Below are 21,344 nucleotides of genomic sequence, written 5' to 3'. Positions count from 1 at the left end.
GCTGATAAAAATGGTCTTTACTTTATTCTCAACTACTTTTGTTATATGTGCGTTTTAAAATTATTTAACAAAAAAAAGGGATTTAAAATATATATTTCAAGTCTCAAAGTTATTTCGAAAGAAATGTATATTTCATTTGAAAATAATAGTTTCAGCAGATATATGCACAATCCCTACATGAGTTGTAAATCCATCATCAAAACCATCACATTTTAGTGTTTTTAAAGGGGAATTCAAGGTATTTTTTTGCATTATGCAACTGACTTAAAGACAGTACTATTACATGTAAAAATAATTTACACTAAAAAACTCAAGCACAGAAATCTGATACTTTGTTTATCAAAATAATGAGAACAAAATGAGCAATGAAAAAAATAGCAAAAGCCATTACAAAAAATAGTAAATTCCTATTTAAATTCCTGTGTTCACACAGCTTAAAAATGTTTATTAATTAACTATATCACACAGATTGTAGCATACTTTAAGCTATAATATAGAAAGGTAACATGGGATATTTGAAATTTAAGCTGCACTTACCAAAATAGTTTAACCTGAGTCTTTGATGTCTTCAGAAATGTACTTGACAATAAGGTATGATAAAGTATAATTATTATTTAGTAGTATAAGTCAAGATTATTTTTCTTTGAATATTTTTAATACTGCTTAAATATTTGTGTAAAATTATAAATATTACATTTTGGGGGTTCTCTGAACACAAGGGAGTGTATGAATAAAAAACTGTTATTTTTTTCCACTATACAAGCATATGAAGATGTCTTTCTTGTTCAAAATGCCTTATATTTAATCATAGTTTCCTGTTTCAAGTTATTTTAGAACAAATGCAGGTCAAGAGATTATCATAGATACTGGAATATTCCCATGAAATATGTCACACCCACTAAAGAATTTAATACAAGTTCACTAAAGAATATCAAATTAATCATTTCCTCCTATAAATATTTTCTTTTTATTTATTTTGTGTTTAGAAGTTGCAGTTTTAAGTACTATTAACAGAAAATACATAACAAAAGCTTCCTAACAAGTGAAAAAAATAATTATAAATGCTGGAAAAATTGGCCTCATTAACATATTTACAAACTTTTACTTAATACATACTCCATTGGAAATTAATTATATGACATTTATACAAGCATTAACATTTCCAGATCACTCTGCGTAGTGAACACTTCAGTTCTTTACTGTCTATCCCCAAAGTTGGAAGTCACTCCGTTTCTGAAGGCAGTACTGACGAGCATCAGAAATGGGTCAATCTGAGATGTTACTGACATATTGTTCTGTTGCTTCACCTAAAGATGTTTCTGTTGAGTAAGTGTCCTTTTGCTTCTTTTTGTCTTTGCTCTGATCTTCCTGAAGCTTCAGAATTATGTTTCGGATTTCTTCTCTTTTTGTTCTCATTCTTGGGGGAGGAAACCAGTTTGCCAAATTCATAGGTAGTTCAAAATTGAGAATCGGATTCTGGAAATAAAAATATTAAATGCACATTAGAAATTTATAATAAATATTTTAGTCTCAATCACAAGAGCATTCAAAAAAATCAGTAACTCATTTAATAAACATGCACTTATTTATTATCTATCCCATGCCAGATACTGTGCTAGGCACTGGAAATAGAGAGACAGTTTTTGCCTAAAGATCTTATAGTACAGACCAAAGGTCAGCAAACTACAGCTAGTGGGCCTCATTCTGCCTACTGTCTATTTTTGTAAATAAAGCCTATTGGAACATGCTACAATAACTCATTTACATTGTCTGTGGATGCTCTCATGCCACAACAGTTGAACAGAGAGTAGACACAGAAATTGTATGGTCACAAAGCCTAAAATATTTACTACTTGGCCCTTTTATGAATGGTTTGCTGACCCTAGTCTAGATAGAAAGATAACAATTAAAACAATGGACATGACAAGTATTGTGAGAGTAAAAGCAGGAAGTCTATAAGAATCCATGGCTGGGGGCTTAACACAATTCCAAGAAGTGACATATATACATATTTATTTATTTAAAAGATTTTATTTACTTGAGAGAGAGAGAGAGAGAGAGAGAGCGCGCACAAGCAGGGCAGCAGAGAGAGAGGGAGAAGCACAGGCTCTCTGAGCAGAAAGCCCGACATGGGGCTTGATCCCAGGACGCTGGGTTCGGGACCCAAGCTGAAGGCAGATGCTTTAACCAACTGAGCCACCCAGGTGCTCCAAGAAGTGATATTTAAGCTAAGACTTGAAGAATGAGTAGAAGTTAGTCCAATAAGGAATAATAGAAGCAACGGGGAAGAATATCCTGGGTAGGGACATATGTATCAAGGCCTAGAGGCAAGAAAAAACATGATACAGTATAAGACCATGAATGACATTCAGGTGGCTGATATACAGAATGCTAGCATAAGAAAGGTAGGAAATGAATGAAGCCAGAAGCTTGGACAGAAGTTGGGTCACACAGGCCATGTGAAGGATTTTCATCTTTAGCCTAAAAGCAACAGGAGTAAAATGATTAGATTTCAGTTTCTGGAAAACTGTGTAAAATAAAAGGCAGCATGCTTAGAGACTGGTGTAGCGATTCAGAATGGTGATGCCAGTGTATTGGGCTTAGAAAGTGGCAGCAGGAATAAAGAAATGAACATATATAACATTAAGTGATAGAATTCACAGGACTGAGCACTATACTGATGATGGATGAAGAAGTCGTCAAGGTAATTTTTTTTAAGAGATAGCGGAGTTATCTTTTTTATTTAAATATTTTATTATTTGAGAGAGAAAGAGGGAGAGCAAGCGCATGAGAGCGTGAGCATGAGCAGCAGGGAGGGGCAGAGGGAGAAGCAGGCTCCCTGTTCAGCCAGGGCTGAATCTCAGGGATTTGATCTCAGGACTCCGGGATCATGTCCTAAGTCGAAGGCAGACGTTTAACCAACTGAGCCACCCAGGCATCCCAGGAGTCAAGATAATTATTAAAAATATCTAAGAGAGGTATGGTATTATACCCCTAAAGTCAAAGGAAGAAAGCATTATGAAGAATGAATGGTCAATAGTGCCAAATGGTGCTGGGAGATTGGCAACAATTTCAATACAAGGATGAGAGTAAAGCCAGATTACAAGGATTTGAGGAACAAATAGGACTTGTGGAAATGAAGACAGTGAATATAAATATGAAAAGAGGGTAAAAGTCCAAATCATGGGAGAGATTTCTTAAGATGGGAAGAGCTAGGGAGAGGGAGAGTTGATCAGAGTGATGAGAATGATGTCAACAAACCCTGAATTTGATTAAGTATAGTCTTTTTTTTTTTTTTTTAAGATTTTATTTATTTGACAGACAGAGATCACAAGTAGGCAGAGAGGCAAGCAGAGAGAGGAGGAAGTGGGCTCCCTGCCAAGCAGAGAGGCCAATGCGGGACTCAATCCCAGGCCCCTGAGACCATGACCTAAGCAGAAGGCAGAGTCTTTTTAACCCACTGAGCCACCCAGGTGCCCCTATAAATAGTCTTTTTATGCTTTAAAAATTCTCCAGTTTGGGAGTTTCTGCTTCCTAGAAAAGTTTTTGAAATGTTTTTCAAACTCTTTAAAATATTTCCTTATTGTGTTTTTTACATTAATATAAGGTCAAATACAGTTGACCCACAAACAACGTGGGGACTTGGAGCATTGACCTTGTGAAGTCCAAAATCCACATAGAACTTTTGATGCCTGAAAAACTTAACTACTAATGGTCTAATATGGACCAGAATCCTTACCAATAACATAAGCAGTCAATTAACACATATTTTTTTGTTTTATGTATTATATTATTGTATTCTTACATAAGGCAAGCTAGAGAAAATAAGTTATTATGAAAATCACATGGAAGAGAAAATGCATTTATAACACTGTACTGTATTGAAAAAAAAAAATCTACATAGAAGTAGACCCATGCAGTTCAAACCTGTGTTGTCTAAGGAGTCACTATACACTATTTTATTTTTAAGTTTTATTTATTTATTTGATAGAGATCACAAGTAGGCAGAGAGAGATGGAGAAGCAGGCTTCCTGCTGAGCAGAGAGCCCCATTCAGGGCTCGATCCCAGGACCCCGGGATCATGACCTGGGCCAAAAGCAGAGGCTTTAACCCACTGAGCCACCCAGGTGCCCTATATACTGTTTTATTATTTATTTATTTATTTTTAAAGATTTTTAAAAAATTTATTTGACAGATCACAAGTAGGCAGAGAGCAGGCAGAGAGAGAGAGAGGAGGAGGCAGGCTCCCTGCTGAGCAGAGAGCCCGATGCGGGACTCGATCCCAGGACCCTGAGATCATGACCTGAGCCGAAGGCAGAGGCTTTAACCACTGAGCCACCCAGGCGCCCCTGTTTTATTATTTATTATATCAGATCAAACATACTGAAACCCACCTCAAAAAAGCTCTCTACATACTGTAACACATAAACACCACAATCACTGAAGTTGTTTTGCTGGGGTACTTTTGGATTAGAGCCTTTCATAACATCTTTGGAAAAACTTCTTTTGCTTCCTTTTTTAACTTCCCATTCCACCTCTAAATACCTGCAAAAATGCACATATGGTAAGAATATACATATATAAATATACAAAGTCCCTCATTCCCACCACAATACAAAATACAAATTACGATTTTGAACTTACTCTCTTAGAATTTTTACAACATTTGATCGAGAAGGGCCTCTGAGTGAGTCCATCAGTAGGATACAAGGTCTGCAAGGTGAAATGACCAAATGTTAATATTTATAATGTTTTATCTTTTCAAGATTATTTATTTGAGAGAGAGCACACATGTGCAAGTGAGAGCAGAGCACCAGCAGGGGGGAGGGTCAGAGGGAAAGGGAGAAGTAGACTCCCCACTGAGCAGGGAGCCCAATGAGGGGCTTGATCCCAAGATCCTAGGATCATGACCCAAGCCGAAAGCAGACGCTTAACCACTTAACCAACGGGTGCCCCCAATACTTTATAATGTTAAAAAGTCATAAAGAGGTGAGCACTATCAACAGAATTTAAAATATTCAAAATTCACTTGCTTCAGTAAGACTTGGGGGAAAAATAAATCTTATAGACACATATGCCCTAACACAATACCTAAATATCCATGGTTATATTAAATACCAGATTGTAGGGATGCCTGGGTGGCTTGGTCGGTTAAGCATCTTCCTTTGGCTCAAGTCATGATCCCAGGGTCCTGGGATCGAGTCCCACACTGGGCTCCTTAATCAGTGGGGAGCCTGCTTCCTCCCTCTCTCTGCTGCTCCCCCTGCTTGTGTTTTCTCTCTCTGACAAATATTTAAAAACAAAAACAAAACAAAACAAATTGCATAATATTAACTGAACCACTTACTATAAACATATTTGACTAAAGTTCCATTTTTGGTTCCTTAAAAGAATACAAAATTCGGTAAAAAGTCAAAATAATTCTGAAAATTTGAAAATCCCCAGATTCCAAATTAGCAAAAGTGGGACCATGCAAAATAGAAATAATTCCACTTTTTTTTAAGCCTTTTTTTAAAAGTAATTTCTGTACCCAATGTAGGGCTCAAATCCACAACCCAAACATCAAGACTAAGCCAGTCAGGTGCTCTGAAATAATCCCACTTCTAACTAAAACCTATTATAGATAAGAAAACAGGTAATCATTATATAGAAGAATTAGTTTAGGGGCACCTGGCTGGCTCAGCTGGTGGAGAATACAAGTCCTGATCTCAAGACTGTGAGTTCAAGTACCACACTGAGTGTAGAGATCACTTAGGGGGAAAAAAAAAAGAATTAGTTTAGAATCCAGTGTTTTTTTTTTCAAGATTCCACTTCACAATCAAACAGAAAAATGATTATCCATTCTCCCCAACTTGAGCCCTGGACACTGTGCATAACCCAACTCTCCTCACTCATCTTAGATAGCTTTTGTGATTTTTAAGGACTTGCTGAAATAAAAACTGTCCAGTTACATTTTATTCTATGAGGTTATGTAAATAAAATTTATCAAGCAGTATGCGAGATATAAAGTTAATGCTTACTGTTTACAGATAGTAGGCTTTAAATGCCACTGTCCTATTTCTGAATTGCAGTTGTCATCGGCAAGGAATCCATCATCACTGCTATCATCCTATAAAAGATAGCCTGTTAGTAGTGAAGATATACAATCTAAATAATTAATAACCTCACAAAACAGCACTACTGATAATAAAAATCTTTGTAGCAAATATGTAAATTTTTTCTATATAATAGTCCCCAGACATGAGAAATTGTGGTCCTTGATTCTAATTATCTAATGCCACAAAACTGACATTTTAATAAAAAGAAACCACGGATCAGAAGGCTATGACATTGTTATATCTGATTTTCAATGTAAAAGAAAAAAAATTTTTTTTTAAAGATTTTATTTATTTATTTGACAGAGAGAGATCACAAGCAGGCAGAGAGCCCGATGCGGGGCTCGTTCCCAGGACCCTGAGATCATGACCTGAGCCGAAGGCAGTGGCTTAACCCACTGAGCCACCCAGGCGCCCCTGTAAAAGAAAATTTTAAAGACGAATAGAGTATGACTGATTCTTCTTCAAATACTACTGTTCTGATTTTAGATATTTCTACAAAAATTTAGTTTGTTGGGTAAGATAACTGTTTCTCAATAGGAATATGAATGACTTATTCTTTTACATAAGTAATTTTTTAAATCAGAAATATTTAAAGAGTTTCTGGAAACACCTCTGTGACAGAACCATGTATGTACTTCACTTAAGAGAAGACAACTTAATGACAGTGTGCCTTATTTTGTAGATTATCTTGAATGTAAAACAAAGCTTCTCCTGTTCTTCAGAAAGCTTCTAGCAACCTTATAAATGAAATAATAAACAACAGAAATAATAACACATATATTCACTAGTTCACATAACTATTAGCCCAAAGGAACATAGTATAGCACTCATTACAAACCTGGAATATAATCCATATATATATGCCTGTGTAAGTTGCAGAGAAAAACTGTATTTCTTAGACACCACAAAAAATGGCTTTTGTTCACAGAAGGATTGTGCAAAAAGGAAAAATGGTGCAGTACAAAGCTATCTTCACTATAAGATAAACTCAAAGTTTATTCAAACAACTAAAGAAAAGTTCAGAGATTAAAGAAATGGAATGCTGTTAAGATTCTTAAAACTTTTCTTTCAACATAGCCCTCTTTAACTGAGTCATAAAATATTTTCTTGGTGTAAGTAAAATTTATTAGAACTCTAAGGAAATATCAACTCTAAGGAACTCTAAAGAAATATGAAAATTTATCAATGTTAATTTTTTAAAAAGATTTTATTTATTTATTTGACAGAGAGAGATCACAAATAGGCAGAGAGGCAGGCAGAGAGTCAGGAGGAAGCAGGCTCTCTGCTGAGCAGAGTGTCAGATGCGGGGCTCCATCCCAGGACCCTGGGATCATGAACTGACCAAAGGCAGAGGCTTTAACCCACTGAGCCACCCAGGCGCCCCTACCAATGTTAGTTTTAACTAAATATTATATGTTCCCGCCATGATACATATACATTAAGCTAGAAGAAAAGAATCACTGGAAATGTGGAAAAAATAATAATTTTGCTGTGCTCAAATACTACATAATCAAGTATCCACATTTGCTTCCTGAATAAGTTAGACCAAGGGTTAAATATGACCCATAAATGCTTTAAAAGAGGAAGAGAAAGGGATGGCAGAGTTAGTGGGGCTAGTGGCGGGGTTTAGGTGGAAGAGTCAGTTTTGTATTAAAACTGTTCTGAGGTAGGTAATATTAGTTTAGTCCATGACGGCAATAACTAAAATAAAAACCCTAGAAGAAAAATAAAACAAAAAAACACTATATATTTACCCTGGCAACTTTTTTTTTTAAGATTTTATTTATTTATTTGACAGAGAGAGATCACAAGTAGGCAGAGAGGCAGGCAGAGAGAGAGAGAGGAGGAAGCAGGCTCCTGCTCGCCAAGCAGAGAGCCCGATGTGGGACTCGATCGCAAGACCCTGGGATCATGACCCAAGCTGAAGGCAGAGGCTTAACCCACTGAGCAACCCAGTGCCCCCCTTGCAACTTCTGAATTAAAAACTTAGGTTTGTGCTTTGAGAGGAGACCCAAATTCAGAAGGCATGAATTACTGGTAGAAGGAACTGCTTACAGGACTCCAAGAAAAACTTAGTTAGATAAAATATTGGAGCTTTTTGCAAAGCTTAGTGTTTTACCTGGTTATCCTGATCTTCTGAGAAGTCAATGAGCTCATCTTCAAGCATTTTGCTACATTCAGTTGATTCATCACTATAGTTTAGTCTAATTTTGCTTAAGCCATCTATATCAATAAGAAACAGTATATAATTTAAATACACATACCTTAGAGTATATGATGTTAAAATTAATGCTAGTCATTAGTTATATAGTAACTATGGATAAAAATCTGCATTAACATGTAATTCCACAAATATAATTTACTTCTAATAAAAACCTGGATTCAAATAAATTATGAAGTTGTTTCTACTACTCAGACTCTAAAATTCATTAAAATTTAAAACTAGGTATCAATTATAAATATATGTATGTTTAAATATATATAGATGTATACATATATGTGTATTAAAACATTTTTGTGCTAGGTATGCTAGGTATCTTTAGTAAGAGAAGCTACAATTGTCTAAAAATAACCTAATGTCCAATAACAGGAATACTTAGCTAATTATAGAACATAAAATATTATACATTTTTAAAATTAAAATTATAAAATTGTGAAAAATTGTATAATACAGATTAAAAAATAAACATGATTAAAATTAAATTAAACAGCTTGTTTGGGGACAAATAATAAAAAGAAAAATACAAAAATGAAACTACTCAAGATGTTAGGATAGTAACTATGGATGAGTTCTCGAACTCTTGTTTATTTTTCCTTCTTTTTCTTAAATTTGTTTTTTTATTATTTTGAGAGAGAGAGAGCACAAGAAAGGAATGGAGGGGTAGAAGGAGAGAGAGAATCTTAAACAGTCTCCATGGCCTGCACAGAGCCCAACACAGGGCTTGATTTCATGACCCTGAGACCATGACCTGAGCTGAAATTGTCAGATGCTTAACTGACTGAGCCACCAAGGCATCCCATATACTTTTCCTTCATGTTTTATTTACTGACTTTTCAATAAAATAAAACAACCCAAGACAATTTTAGCATGAAATGATTCATAAATTTGAAACTGATTCTTTTAAAAGTCAGTTTTAAGAATCTAAATCCTTCAAAATATTTTGCTGAAAGATGCTAATCACATGTTTCAAAAAAAATATGTAAGGTTTACATGAAAAATGAAAACTGAGGACTCTAATACCAAATTTAGTAATCTGTTTATTAAAGAGTATACCTTTTCCACTTTAAAGAGTATGACTTTAAGTTATATTAGACAGGGTACAGTTTATTTTTTTATGTTATTAAAAGGGAACTAAAAGTTATTAAAAAGGAAGATGGGGTGAGAAGACAGCAAAATAGAACGTGCCTCTGAAAAGAGGTCTGTCTCTCTCTCTAAAAGTTGTGATTTAAAACATACTATCTAAAATAAATAATAAAGCACTATGGTAAATCCTTTTGTTATATGAAAAATAGCCTTTACAATTTTTTTCAAAAATCTGTATTTTTATGTTTGTTTGAAGCTAAATTACCTATATTTGAACAAAATCAGTCCAAATCCTCAGGAAATTCACAATCAATTATAATCAAGTTATTCTAGCAGCCAATTATTCATATCTACAGAGGCCATGTAATATAAATATAAACCTTACTCAAATTAAATATATGTGCATTTCAAAAAAGGCAGAAAAATAATAATTCTTTTATTCAGTAAGTAAATGTCCTGGTGTACACTGAGAGGTGATAACTCAACTGTTCTTTTATCAGTCTCAGTTTCTGAGAGCTTCTCATACAGTCAGATCCTCTGAAGATGCCATGTGTGATTCTAGAGTTTAAAACATACACATTTTTCATGTACCATAGTAAGACAACTATTTCATATGGTGCTCAACTGAAAAACTAGCAAAGGAAAGTACCCATAACACACATTATTTTCCTACATTATTATTGGCGTTAACCTAATCCCTACGATGTGATACAATTCCTACTTATTTACGACAGCATATTATTATCTGACATCAGGACTCAACACTTGTGACTCTATGCGTTCGATAGTTAAAACTATATTAAAACTATCTAAAATGCTTTGTTTAAGGGCACCTGGCTGGCTCCGTCGGTGGAGTGTGCAACTCTTAATCTTGGGGTTTTAAGTTTGGGCCCTGCATTGAGTGTAGAGAGTACTTAAAAACAAACAAACAAAACAAACAAATAAATAAATAAAACAGAACAAAATAAAATGTTTCTTTTAAATCCTGTCAATTATATTCCCAGGCAAAACAGAAATCAATTATTGAAATATTAATCATAATCACAGAAATTTTTATAAGTTCTTCTTATATTAATTTCTAATATATCATCATTTCATATAGGACAGAGACTACCTAACCAACCTCACTGAGGTAGTAAAGGCACCTCTAGAAAGCACTCTTATTTAATGTGAGTGATACCTTGGAAACATCTGATGAAAGCACAGAAATGCAGATTCACTCTAGAGCACTATTTTTCAAACTGTGAGACACTATCATCATTGGATTAAGACAAGCATCAAAAAAAAATAGAAAATATCAATGTATCACACCCCATAAAGATAAATTAATTTCCCTTAAGGAAGACAGAGTTGATACGGTTGCACACAAACTAAAAACAAAATAAAAACAAATATACAAACTATAGCTGAAAAAAAAAGGATAAACAGGTACTTAAAAAGGCAAACTTCATAAAACAGAGGATTCTTTACTTTGATCTCCAGTAGGATTTGTGAGGATATTTACTTAAATTAAACTGGATACTATTCAACTAGAACATTCATTTGAGGGAGAGGGCCACTAGAAGTTTTTGCGGTTTGTGTATATGAAGCTCTCGGCTTTGTCCCATTGCTTTAGGTCATGAACTTCATTTTTAATTTGAATTCACATTATAGTGTGAGATTACTGATGAAAGAGGAACTTTAAAAGAAAACAGTTCTGTGGAAATATAACTCCCATATCATACAATTCACCCATTTAAAGTGTACAATTCAGATATTTTTATATATTTACACATATGTGCAACTATCAGAGTAAATTTTATTATTATTATTAAGATTTTATTTATTTATTTATTTGACAGGCAGAGATCGCAAGCAGGCAGAGAGGCAGGCAGAGAGAGAGAGAGGGAAGCAGGCTCCCTGCTGAGCAGAGAACCCGATGCGGGACTTGATCCCAGGACCCCGAGATCATGACCTGAGCTGAAGGCAGTGGCTTAACCCACTGAGCAACCCAGGCGCCCTTTTTATTATTTTTTTAAAAGATTTCTTATTTATTTATTTATTTGACAGAGAGAGAAATCACAAGTAGGCAGAAGTAGGCAGAGAGGCAGGCAAAGAGGGAGAAGCAGGATCCCTGCTGAGCAGAGAGCCTGATGTGGGGCTCGATCCCAGGACCCTGGGATCATGACCTGAGCCGAAGGCAGAGGCTTAACCCACTGAGCCACCCAGGTGCCCCTTAATTATTATTTTTAAATATTTATTTATTTGCGCAAGCACGTACACGCTAGCAGGGCGAGGGGCAAAGATGGTAGGAGAGATAGTCTTAAGTAGACTCCGCACAGAGCATGGAGCCTAACGCCAGGCTCAATCTCACTACCTAAGATCACCACCTGAGCTGAAACCAAGAGTCAGACACTTAACCAACTATTCCACCCAGGCACCCCTCATCAGAGAAAAATTATAAACCTCAGTAAGAAACCCTGTACCTTTCAGCTATTCAGCTATCATCCCCCTTTCACCCTCTCCCACTCCCATTTGCCACACCACACTAGCCCTAATCTACTCTATAGATTTTCCTGTTCAGGAGACTTCATACAAATGGAATCATACAGTATGTGGTTTTTTTGTGACTACTTTCACAACATTTTTAAGACCATCAATGTTGTAGCATATATCAGTATTTCGTTTTTTATGATCTAATAATATTCCACTGAATAGATATATCACTAATTGATTATCCATTTGTCAGATGATGAACATCTGGGTTGTTTTGTTTTGGTTACTATAGCTACAATGAACATTCATGTTTAAGTTTTTTGTGTTTTTATTTCTCTTGGATATATATGTAGGAATGAAATTGTTGGGTCATATTATAACTCTACATTTAATTTTGTAAGGAACTATCAAACTGTCTTCTACAGACAGCAGCTGCACCATTTTACATTCCTACTAATAATATATGAGTTTTTTAAAAAAATATTTTATTTATTTATTTGTCAAAGAGAGAGAGAACACAAGCAGGGGCAGTGGCAAGCAGAGGGAGAAGCAGGCTCCCTGCTGAGCAAGAAGTCTGACCCCAGGACTCCAGGATTATGACCTGAGCCGAAGGCAGATACTTAAGCTACTGAGCCACCCAGTCATCTCATATATGAGGTTTCTAATTTCTCCACATCTTCACCAATACTTAGTAGTATCTAACTTTGTCTTATTTTTTTCTTCGACTCACGTATTAAAATACTAAAACTGAAAAATAATACAGGCTGCACTTAGTGATTACCCACTTTGTCTATCTTCATTCCATTTCCTGCATAATGAAATAGACTGAAACGTGAGTTAGCAAATATTTACATTACATGTACTTTTTTGCTGTAACTGCTGTATTTCCCTTTTCTGTCATTTATCTTATACTTTCCAAAGGGCACAAAGATCATCAATCTGAGGCTAACATCAGATTTATGCAGCTAGTATGTCAAACAAATAAAAACTATTTTTATAAAACTCAACAACAGCATTCTGAGGTACTAAAATAAGGTGGTAAAAGTATCAAGACTATCTTCAGCATTCTTTTTTTTTTTTTTAAAGATTTTATTTATTCATTTTAGAGAGAGAGTGCATGATCAGGGATGGACAAAAGGAGAAAGAATCTGAAGCAGACTCCGCACTGAGTACAGACTGTGACATGGGGCTCAATCCCACAACTATAAGACCACAAACTGAGGCGAAACCAAGAGTTGAACGCTTAACCAACCGAGCCACCAAGGTGCTCCAGCATTCTTAATTTTTGAAAGTCCTTTCTGAATTCACATAATATCTTCTATGTCTTATTCTGGCTTTTTCCTCCAAAGCAAATGTATTAGATTTATTCACAGCTTAATAAGCAAGGCACATGTCACAGCATATTATGGATTTTATGAAGTAGATTATTTTACTTTTGGGATGGAGAGAAAATTACAAAATTGATTTGATATGAAATTTAAGTACTGGAAGAGAAACTAGATTTCTCTAACAAGTGCTAGAAATATGGAACTGATTCAAGGGAAAAAAATTCAATTCATTAGAACTGAATGGAAATAAAAAAGTAGAGGTTGGATTAGCACCCTTCTTCCCACTGAAACATGAAAGAGAGTGAAGAATAAAGAACTAACCTCTCACTTGAATGTCAACAACTATTTTGGAGGAAAAGGCTTTAATTTCTGACTCTCGCTACTTGATCTCTATTTGCCCATCTATAAATTGAGAAGAATGAACTAATTTGCCTTAAAGATCTAAGAGTGTCCAACTACTGTTTGTGCCACATTTAACTGCCAATGAAATAAGAATAAACCCAAGTTGCTATAAATGAAAAACGTAGACCTTGTACTACAGTTTTTTTGTTTGTTTGTTTAAGATTTACTTATTTATTTGACAGAGAGAGAGAGAGAGACAAAGACGGAACACAAGCAGGGGGAGCAGGAGAGGGAGAAGCAGGCTTCCTGCTGAGCAGGGAGCCTGATGTGGGGCTTGATCCCAGTACTCTGGGATCATGACCTGAGCCGAAGGCAGACGCTTAACAACTGAGCCACCCAGGCGCCCCCCTTGTACTACAGTTTTAAACCTTCTTTGGGGTGTAGAAAGGCATAAGGGAATTTTTTGAATGATGGAAAAGTTCTAAATCTTGATTATCGTAGAGATTATGTGACTATATACATTTATCAAAGCTCATTGAGCTATACTTATAAAATGGGTGAATATTACTGTAAATAAGTCGTATCTCAATAAGTCTGACTTTTAAAAAAAGTGTGCTTTGAAATCTTAATCCTATGTATAAAAAAACCAATTTATTCTGAATTCCTTGATTCTTTCAAAACACTTAGACACATACCTGTATGATGCATAGAACTTAAATATTCATTCTGTAGGCCATTTTCACTTTTAGTCCTATCAACAACTTTCTGGCATGTAGATTCTCCTTTATTCGATTCTTCATTTTCACTTGCAGTATGATTTATTTTTTTCAGACTACATTTCACACTGCCTATGTTTCTCCGAGAATGAGGGTCACTTTCTTCCTGTTCAGCACTTGAATCAATTCCAGCTACACAATGTTTTCTGTTTAGCATCTTCTTAATTACAGGCTTGACAGAAGAGTTTTGTGAACAACTGTCCATTTCACTGGCTGAAGGAGAAGAAATACAACTGTCCTCTACAGTTGAACATTTTTGCATGACTGTATTTTCATGGTAATGAGGATTAGGTTCATACTTTGGTTTTTCCAAACCAGGGAAACAAACAACAGCCAAAAACCAGTGTGCACTGTAAAAAACAAATGAAACTACTGAATATATTATTAGGAGAGTTTATTATATTTGGCAATAAGTATCAACTGACATATTTTTTCTAAAGTCAACAAACTTATAAAGAATGCCCAATTTTTTCAATTCTCAAATAAAGCCACTTATTTATATGATCATTAATAGAATATAATGTCTTTTCAAAAAAATAATTTTTTTTTTAGAATTATGTAGCCTGCACTCACTTTTGCAAATAATCTCTTAAACTTTTATTGCTTTTTGAATGAAAAAATTCATTCTTACTTTTAGGTGATTTAAGAAAATATAAATTAGATCACTGTAACTCACCATTCCCATTTCCCTTGACCTATTCATGTCAAAGGATAGGAAACTAGCTCAAGATTAAACTATTTTCAGAAGCCTAAACAGGCTGTCTAATTTTGAACATTTCCAAATACTGCACACATAAAACTTAAACTTTTACCGCACATCTGTTTTTCTTAAGAATAAGGTTAGGCATCACTTGATGTTGAAAATATTAAATAATTCTTTGTCTTATGCTTATTGAGATGTATATAATTAAAATGAAATAATGTACCTATTTTTTAAGCATTATTATAAAACCTCATAATTAGTAGAGTCCCAGCTATCAGGTATGTGCTCCTGATTTAGCTAAATTCAGGTATCACAGTTTCTAACAATAGGTTAGAAGTCATGAGTAAAAAGCTGTACAGCTAACATTGGCTAATACTCATTTAATTTTTTTTTTTTAAGATTTTATTTATTTATGACAGTGAGAGAGGGGACACAAGCACAGGGGAGCTGGAGAGGGAGAAGCAGGCTTCCCACTGAGCAGGGAGCCCGATATGGGGCTTGCTCCTAAGACACTGGGATCGTGACCTGAGCCAAAGGCAGACACTTAACAACTGAGCCACCCAGGTGCCCCAATATTCATTAATCTAATGAGGCATTTTATTAGGGGCTTACTATTTCCTAGACAGTGCTATATGCTAAGATACAATGAATAGGCTACAGATGTCAGAGAACTTATTGGCTGAGTACACTGTTTATCATATAACAGGGTATTCAACAGATGTTTGAGGAGTGAAAAAACATATTATCTTAACATGAACAAGTTATTCTATATTTTCACTTTTATAAAATGTTAAATTCCTCCAAAGTAATATGAAGAAACACTAATTATCTCTTCATCAGATAGCATGAATACAAGGGTGACAGAGCCTGGCTTCATCCTCAGCACATTAAAGGCCAGAAGGAGGAATGCTTCACTCCTGTTCTTTATAAACCCTCACTGTCCTATGGACTTAGGTCAGACTAGGGTAGTAGAAAGAGCCACATACCATCTTTCTCACTTTATTCCAAGTTTGGCTAACTGTAAGTCACAGCTCAATGTCAGAAAAGTTAAATGTGAAAACATATGTTTAAAAAATTGATTAATATGGTATAATATAGTTCTCAACCTGAAGGTACAACACAAGTTCTACCACAGTTTTTAATATTTCTTAGCTATGACAAATATGTATAAGGCATAAATTTTCTGTTATATACCTAAAAACTAAGAAAAATTCTTTCTTTACCTAGCTGAAAGGAGAAACTTAAATCAGCTACATCTGAGGTTATTTTCAACCACTAAGTGACAGGATTTTGCTTTTATGAAAAAAAGATTAAAAAAAAAAGATTTTAAATTTATTTGACAGAGAGAGACAGCGAGAGAGGGTACACAAGCATGGGGGAGCTGGAGAGGGAGAAGTAGGCTCTCTGCTCAGCAAGATTCGATCCTAGGACCCGTGATCATGCCCTGAGCCAAAGACAGACACTTAATGACTGAGCCATCCAGGCGCCCCATGTGATCCCTTTTAAGTGCAGCTACACATTGTCCTTAAGCCACCAGTGGGAGAAGAGGCTAAAACAAGTAATTTCACTTAAGATTGATCGGATCTAAATGCTGACATTTTTGCCTTATCAATTTTTAACAAACACCTTATAAACTTTAAAGTCTAAGAAAACTACCACTACCAAGAAAATTAAAAGTAAAACAGCAAAAACGCAGCAGCCTATCTAAAATGATTAGTAAACAGAACTATTTGTGGCTTTAGCTCTTCAAAAAGAAAACAAAGCAAAAGGAGCCCTCAGAATTTGGAGGCTTTTTTTCCATCTACTAAGGGCACTGGTCTTTTGCAGAATCCTTTACTGACTCTGTATCTTTTGTTCATTCTCTTTCTTTCACCAAGATAACTAGAAGCATTTATCATAGCCTCAATCCACCACAGATGCACTAAGAGGAATGTGCCTCTATTGCTAGAGTATGTACCTTAAATTTTTATAATTCGTTTCTGAAAAAGAGCTCTCTTCATCTTCCCTTTCACCTAAGCAGGCAGCTCATATGTTACTCTTTATGACAAATTACTGTCAAGACACCTTATTTTTGAGAAATGAAATTAAGAAATGAAGAAATTAAGAATTAGTTTTAAACTTGGTTTTAAATTATGACACTATGTTTGACTTAAATATACAGCTCTGAATAAGTTGGGCTTTATAGCTATAACCAGTGTTTTGACCTAGTCTACCCATCTTTGGCTGGGCTCATTAGAGAGCACAGGTCTTATGATTAACCTGATTTTTAAATAAACAGAATTTGATTATACTATTGATTTGATTATACTATACTTTTTCACAGTAAGAAGGAAAAAAAAAAGAGCACATTCAGAAGCTAGTCTGGCACAGATAGGCTTATTAGACATAAACAATCTTATAGAATACCAACCCCAGACAAACTTACTCTGCAACTGTGATAAATTGAGACAAAGAAAGGACATTTCTCAGTTTTTCTAAGTAGAGACAAACAAGGTCACAATGCAACAACAACAAAAAGACAAATATTCCCTTCTTTTTGCTAAATGGGTAAATGCTACTTCTTTACCCAAACAATTGCTTCCTTACATCTTCCCCCACAGACCAAACCAAAGGTCAGGTGCTTTCAAACACACTTTTACTGAGAGGATTCATGGTTGCCCACGGTGTGTTTTCTCCCTTGATGCAAGTAATAAACCCAAGGTGTATTCCTGGGAGTTTTTGGCCAGAAGGCATAGGAAAACAGAAAAATGAAATATAAAATCTCTCAAGTCTAAATAGTATACTACTACTATCCTACACATCATTGTCTCTCTAGTCACTGTGGGAAGACAAAATATTTAAGCACCCCATTTACTTAGAAAATAGTTCAAAGTAGTCAGTATGGTTTTCAATTTGAGTACATGACATACATTTAGCCATCTTTTTCTCTTTTGGTTAAGAGCCAAAGTGTTTTCAAAGATTCAAAATCCATGTGACCTACTCATCATTCTGCCCAAAGAATCTGTTCTCTAGGATGTTTGATAGATCACTTTTTAAAAATGATGTTATTCTACATTGGTGAGTAAAACAAAATTAGAAATATTTCTTGCTAGTATTTATAAAATTCAACATCTTACATAATTCACTAAGAAACTGCAGTAATTTCATAAAAATTGCAGCATAAATATAGCTACATACACAAATTTCAGAAAGAAGTTTAAAAATGAATTCTTCAACTCATAAACACATTTTCTAAAAATAGCCTTCACATTTACATAAAGAAAATTATCACTCACGCTTCATTAAGGGGTACAAAAATAAAATCCTTCTCAAAAATATCAACATGCCGGGTCCATGTTTTTACTCTCCCATGTCGCTTTTGCTGTATTCTATAAGACAAGAGATAAACTATCACTTCCTGGAATGTTTCTAGTGCTTCAGCTTATATGCAGCCATTTATAGATTATGTAGACTAAAATGTTAACAAATAAAACAGTGTATAAGATGATTTAACAAGTCAGGGAAAGAAAAAAGAACATCTCAGATGGAGCTAGGAATGTGTGAAACTGCCCATCACTGAATCTGCAAGAAGGAATTATTTAATTCCTGCTACTACTTACTAGGTGAACCAGTGCTACTATTTTTATTACTACATATTAACAACTATATTGAGAAATGTATTAGACCATGGCCTATAATGACTGAGGAAAAGAGAGCATGAAAAATGAACATTACATAAGATGAAATAAAATAGACTATGAACCAATAGTCAAACCAATCACTATCATCAACTCTAAGATGTAAAATTAGGAATCCTTGAAACAGTAGAAAATATTTATATTATCCACAATAGCCATCAATTCAAGACAACTGATAGCCCTTATGGCATCCTGTATACATCTTTCAACCAAGTATCAGTGCAAATTAGGGCGGGATGCAATTACTATAAGGAAAGGAATTATAAACAAACTAATTGAAGGCTAATACATGGAACAGTATTTCCTTAACTTGCTGGAGCAGTATTATCCAAAGAAGTTATCAAAAGTACAGATTCATAGGTACCTCTCTTAAGTATTAGGAATGGAACATTTACGGTAAAACAGAGCAATCTGTACTTAGTAAGTATCCAAGTAATTTTTTTTTTTAATTTTTAAATTATCAGGCATATCTGGGGATTACTGATTTAGATATTGGACAAAAAACCTTTATGAATTCCAGGTATTCTTGAAGTTTTAGAATATTATGAATTTTATTAATTTTGCTAATTGGCAATAGAATTAAAAAATGTTGCCTTAATACAAGTGCTTTCTTCATTAACTTAAACTTGAGTGAGTTACTACATCTGTTAAATATTTTCAGAGCTTGACTTACGATAGATTCGTTGTTTCATGAAGATTTCTTCTTTCTCTCTGATTAAGGCGTTTATAGAAAAAAGAACTGAATATATGAATTCGGTCAGCTTCTTCTTTCTTCAGTTTTTCAAGCACCAAATATCTATTTTATAAAAAAATCCAAATATAATGAATTTAGCTGTTTATATTAAAAACAGTCAGTAATCAAATATCTGTTTAGTCAACATCAACCTTTCTTAAAACTGAGATTTTATTAGCAAAATTTACTACGTACTCTAGGCAATGGTAACTACTGGATTATTTTCAACAAATGAAATGCTTGAGAATAAAACTATGATTTGCAAGATCTGATCTTGAAGACTCAAAATAAATAAAATAAAAAATGAAGGAGAAATAACAACCACCAAAGAAATAGAGAACAGTAGGAGAAAATTATGAAAAAATTATGTCAACAAATTGGACAACCTAGAAGAAATGGGTAACTCCTAGAAATATATAACCCTCTAAAACTGAAGCAAGAAAGAAAAGAAAATTAAAACAGACTGATTACCAAGAACAAAACTGTAATCAAAAAGTTCCCAACAAACATCTAGGACTAGATGGTTTCACTGGTGTAATCTTCTAAAACTTTAAGGAAAAGTTAGTAACTGTTCTACTCACACTATTCCAAAAAATAAAAGAGAAAGTAAAGCTTTCAAGTTTATTCCACAAGGCCACCATTACCCTGTTACCAAAACCAGATAAAAACACTACCAAAAAAAAAAAAAAAAAAAAAAAAAGAGAGAGAGAGAGAGAGAGAGAGAGAACTATAGGCCAATATCTCTTATGGAACATAGATGCAAAAGTCCTCAACAAAATGTTTGCAAACCAAACCCAATGATACGTTTAAAAAAAATCATTGACAATGATCAATCTGAATTTATTCCTGGGATGCAAGGGTAGTTTAATATTCACAAATCTATCAACATGATACATCACATTAACAAGGGAAAGGATAAAAACCAGATGATCATATCAACAGATGCAAAAAAAGCACAGGATAAAGTATATTATCCATTCATGATAAAAACTCTCAACAAAGTAAGTTTAGAGGGAATATACCTCAACATAATAAAGGCCATATGTAAAAAACCCAGTTAACATCCTATTCAATGATGAAAACAGAACTTTTCCTCTAAGATCAGGAAGAGAACGAGGAAGTTCACTCCCAAAACTTTTATTTAATATAGTATTAGAAGTCCTACCCACAGCAATCAGATAAGAAAAAAAATTAAAAAGCAGCCACATTAGTAAGGAAGAAATAAAACTTCCACTATTTGAAGATGACATGATACTATATACAGAAAACTCTAAAGACCCCACCATAAAGAGGCACCTCAGTGGTTCAGTTGGTTAACTGTCCAACTCTTGATTTTGGCTCAGGTCAAGACTGAACCCACATCGGGCTCTGCACTGAGCATGAAGCCTGACTAAGATTCTCTCCCTCCCTCTGCAGCCCCCTTCTCCCTTCATCCCTAAAAAAGAAAAAAAAAAGACTCTACCAAAAATCTAGTAGAACTGATAAATGAATTCTGTAAAATCACAGGAATGAATTTAATCTATAGAAAACTGTTGCTCATACACTAATAATCATGTAGGAGAAAGAAAAATTAATAAAATACCTAGGAATATCTTTAACCAAAGGAATGAAAGACACATACTCTGAAAGCTGCTAACACTGATGAAAGAAACTGAAGATGATGCAAACAAATGGAAAGATATTCCACACTCACTGATTGGGAGAACCAATAGTGTTAGAATGTCTGTACTACCCAAAGCAATCTACAGGTTTAATACAATCCTTATCAAAATACCAACATTTTTTACATAATTAGAATAATACTAAAATTTGTATGGAACTACAAAAGACCCAGAATAGCAATCTTGAGAAAGAAGAACAAAGCTGGAGTAATACAATCTCAAATTCAAGAAATACTACAAAGTGGTA

At 34.5% G+C, this 21,344-nt stretch overlaps 1 protein-coding gene across 7 annotated transcripts in view; it reads right to left on the bottom strand.

Moving 5' to 3' along the window:
- Positions 1-314: 314 nt before the first annotated feature.
- Positions 315-21,344, bottom strand: part of SENP6 (SUMO specific peptidase 6) — a 122,803-nt gene continuing 101,773 nt past the window's right edge. For all 7 annotated transcript variants that reach the window (XM_032873174.1, XM_032873177.1, XM_032873181.1 and 4 more), the window contains 8 exons: positions 19,377-19,499; positions 18,302-18,394; positions 14,243-14,673; positions 8,218-8,321; positions 6,021-6,109; positions 4,645-4,713; positions 4,395-4,545; positions 315-1,476 (listed from right to left, as the gene is read on the bottom strand). In XM_032873174.1, the coding sequence (XP_032729065.1) occupies positions 1,267-1,476; positions 4,395-4,545; positions 4,645-4,713; positions 6,021-6,109; positions 8,218-8,321; positions 14,243-14,673; positions 18,302-18,394; positions 19,377-19,499 (1,270 nt within the window). In that variant the 3' untranslated portion in view covers positions 315-1,266. The remainder of the gene's footprint in view (positions 1,477-4,394; positions 4,546-4,644; positions 4,714-6,020; positions 6,110-8,217; positions 8,322-14,242; positions 14,674-18,301; positions 18,395-19,376; positions 19,500-21,344) is intronic.

Source organism: Lontra canadensis, unplaced genomic scaffold (assembly GCF_010015895.1).
Source record: "Lontra canadensis isolate GAN:19392208 unplaced genomic scaffold, GSC_riverotter_1.0 scaffold47, whole genome shotgun sequence".
NCBI lineage: Eukaryota > Metazoa > Chordata > Mammalia > Carnivora > Mustelidae > Lontra > Lontra canadensis.
The sequence above is the reverse complement of the archived record's forward strand: the minus strand, read 5'-3'. Positions and strand labels throughout refer to the sequence as shown.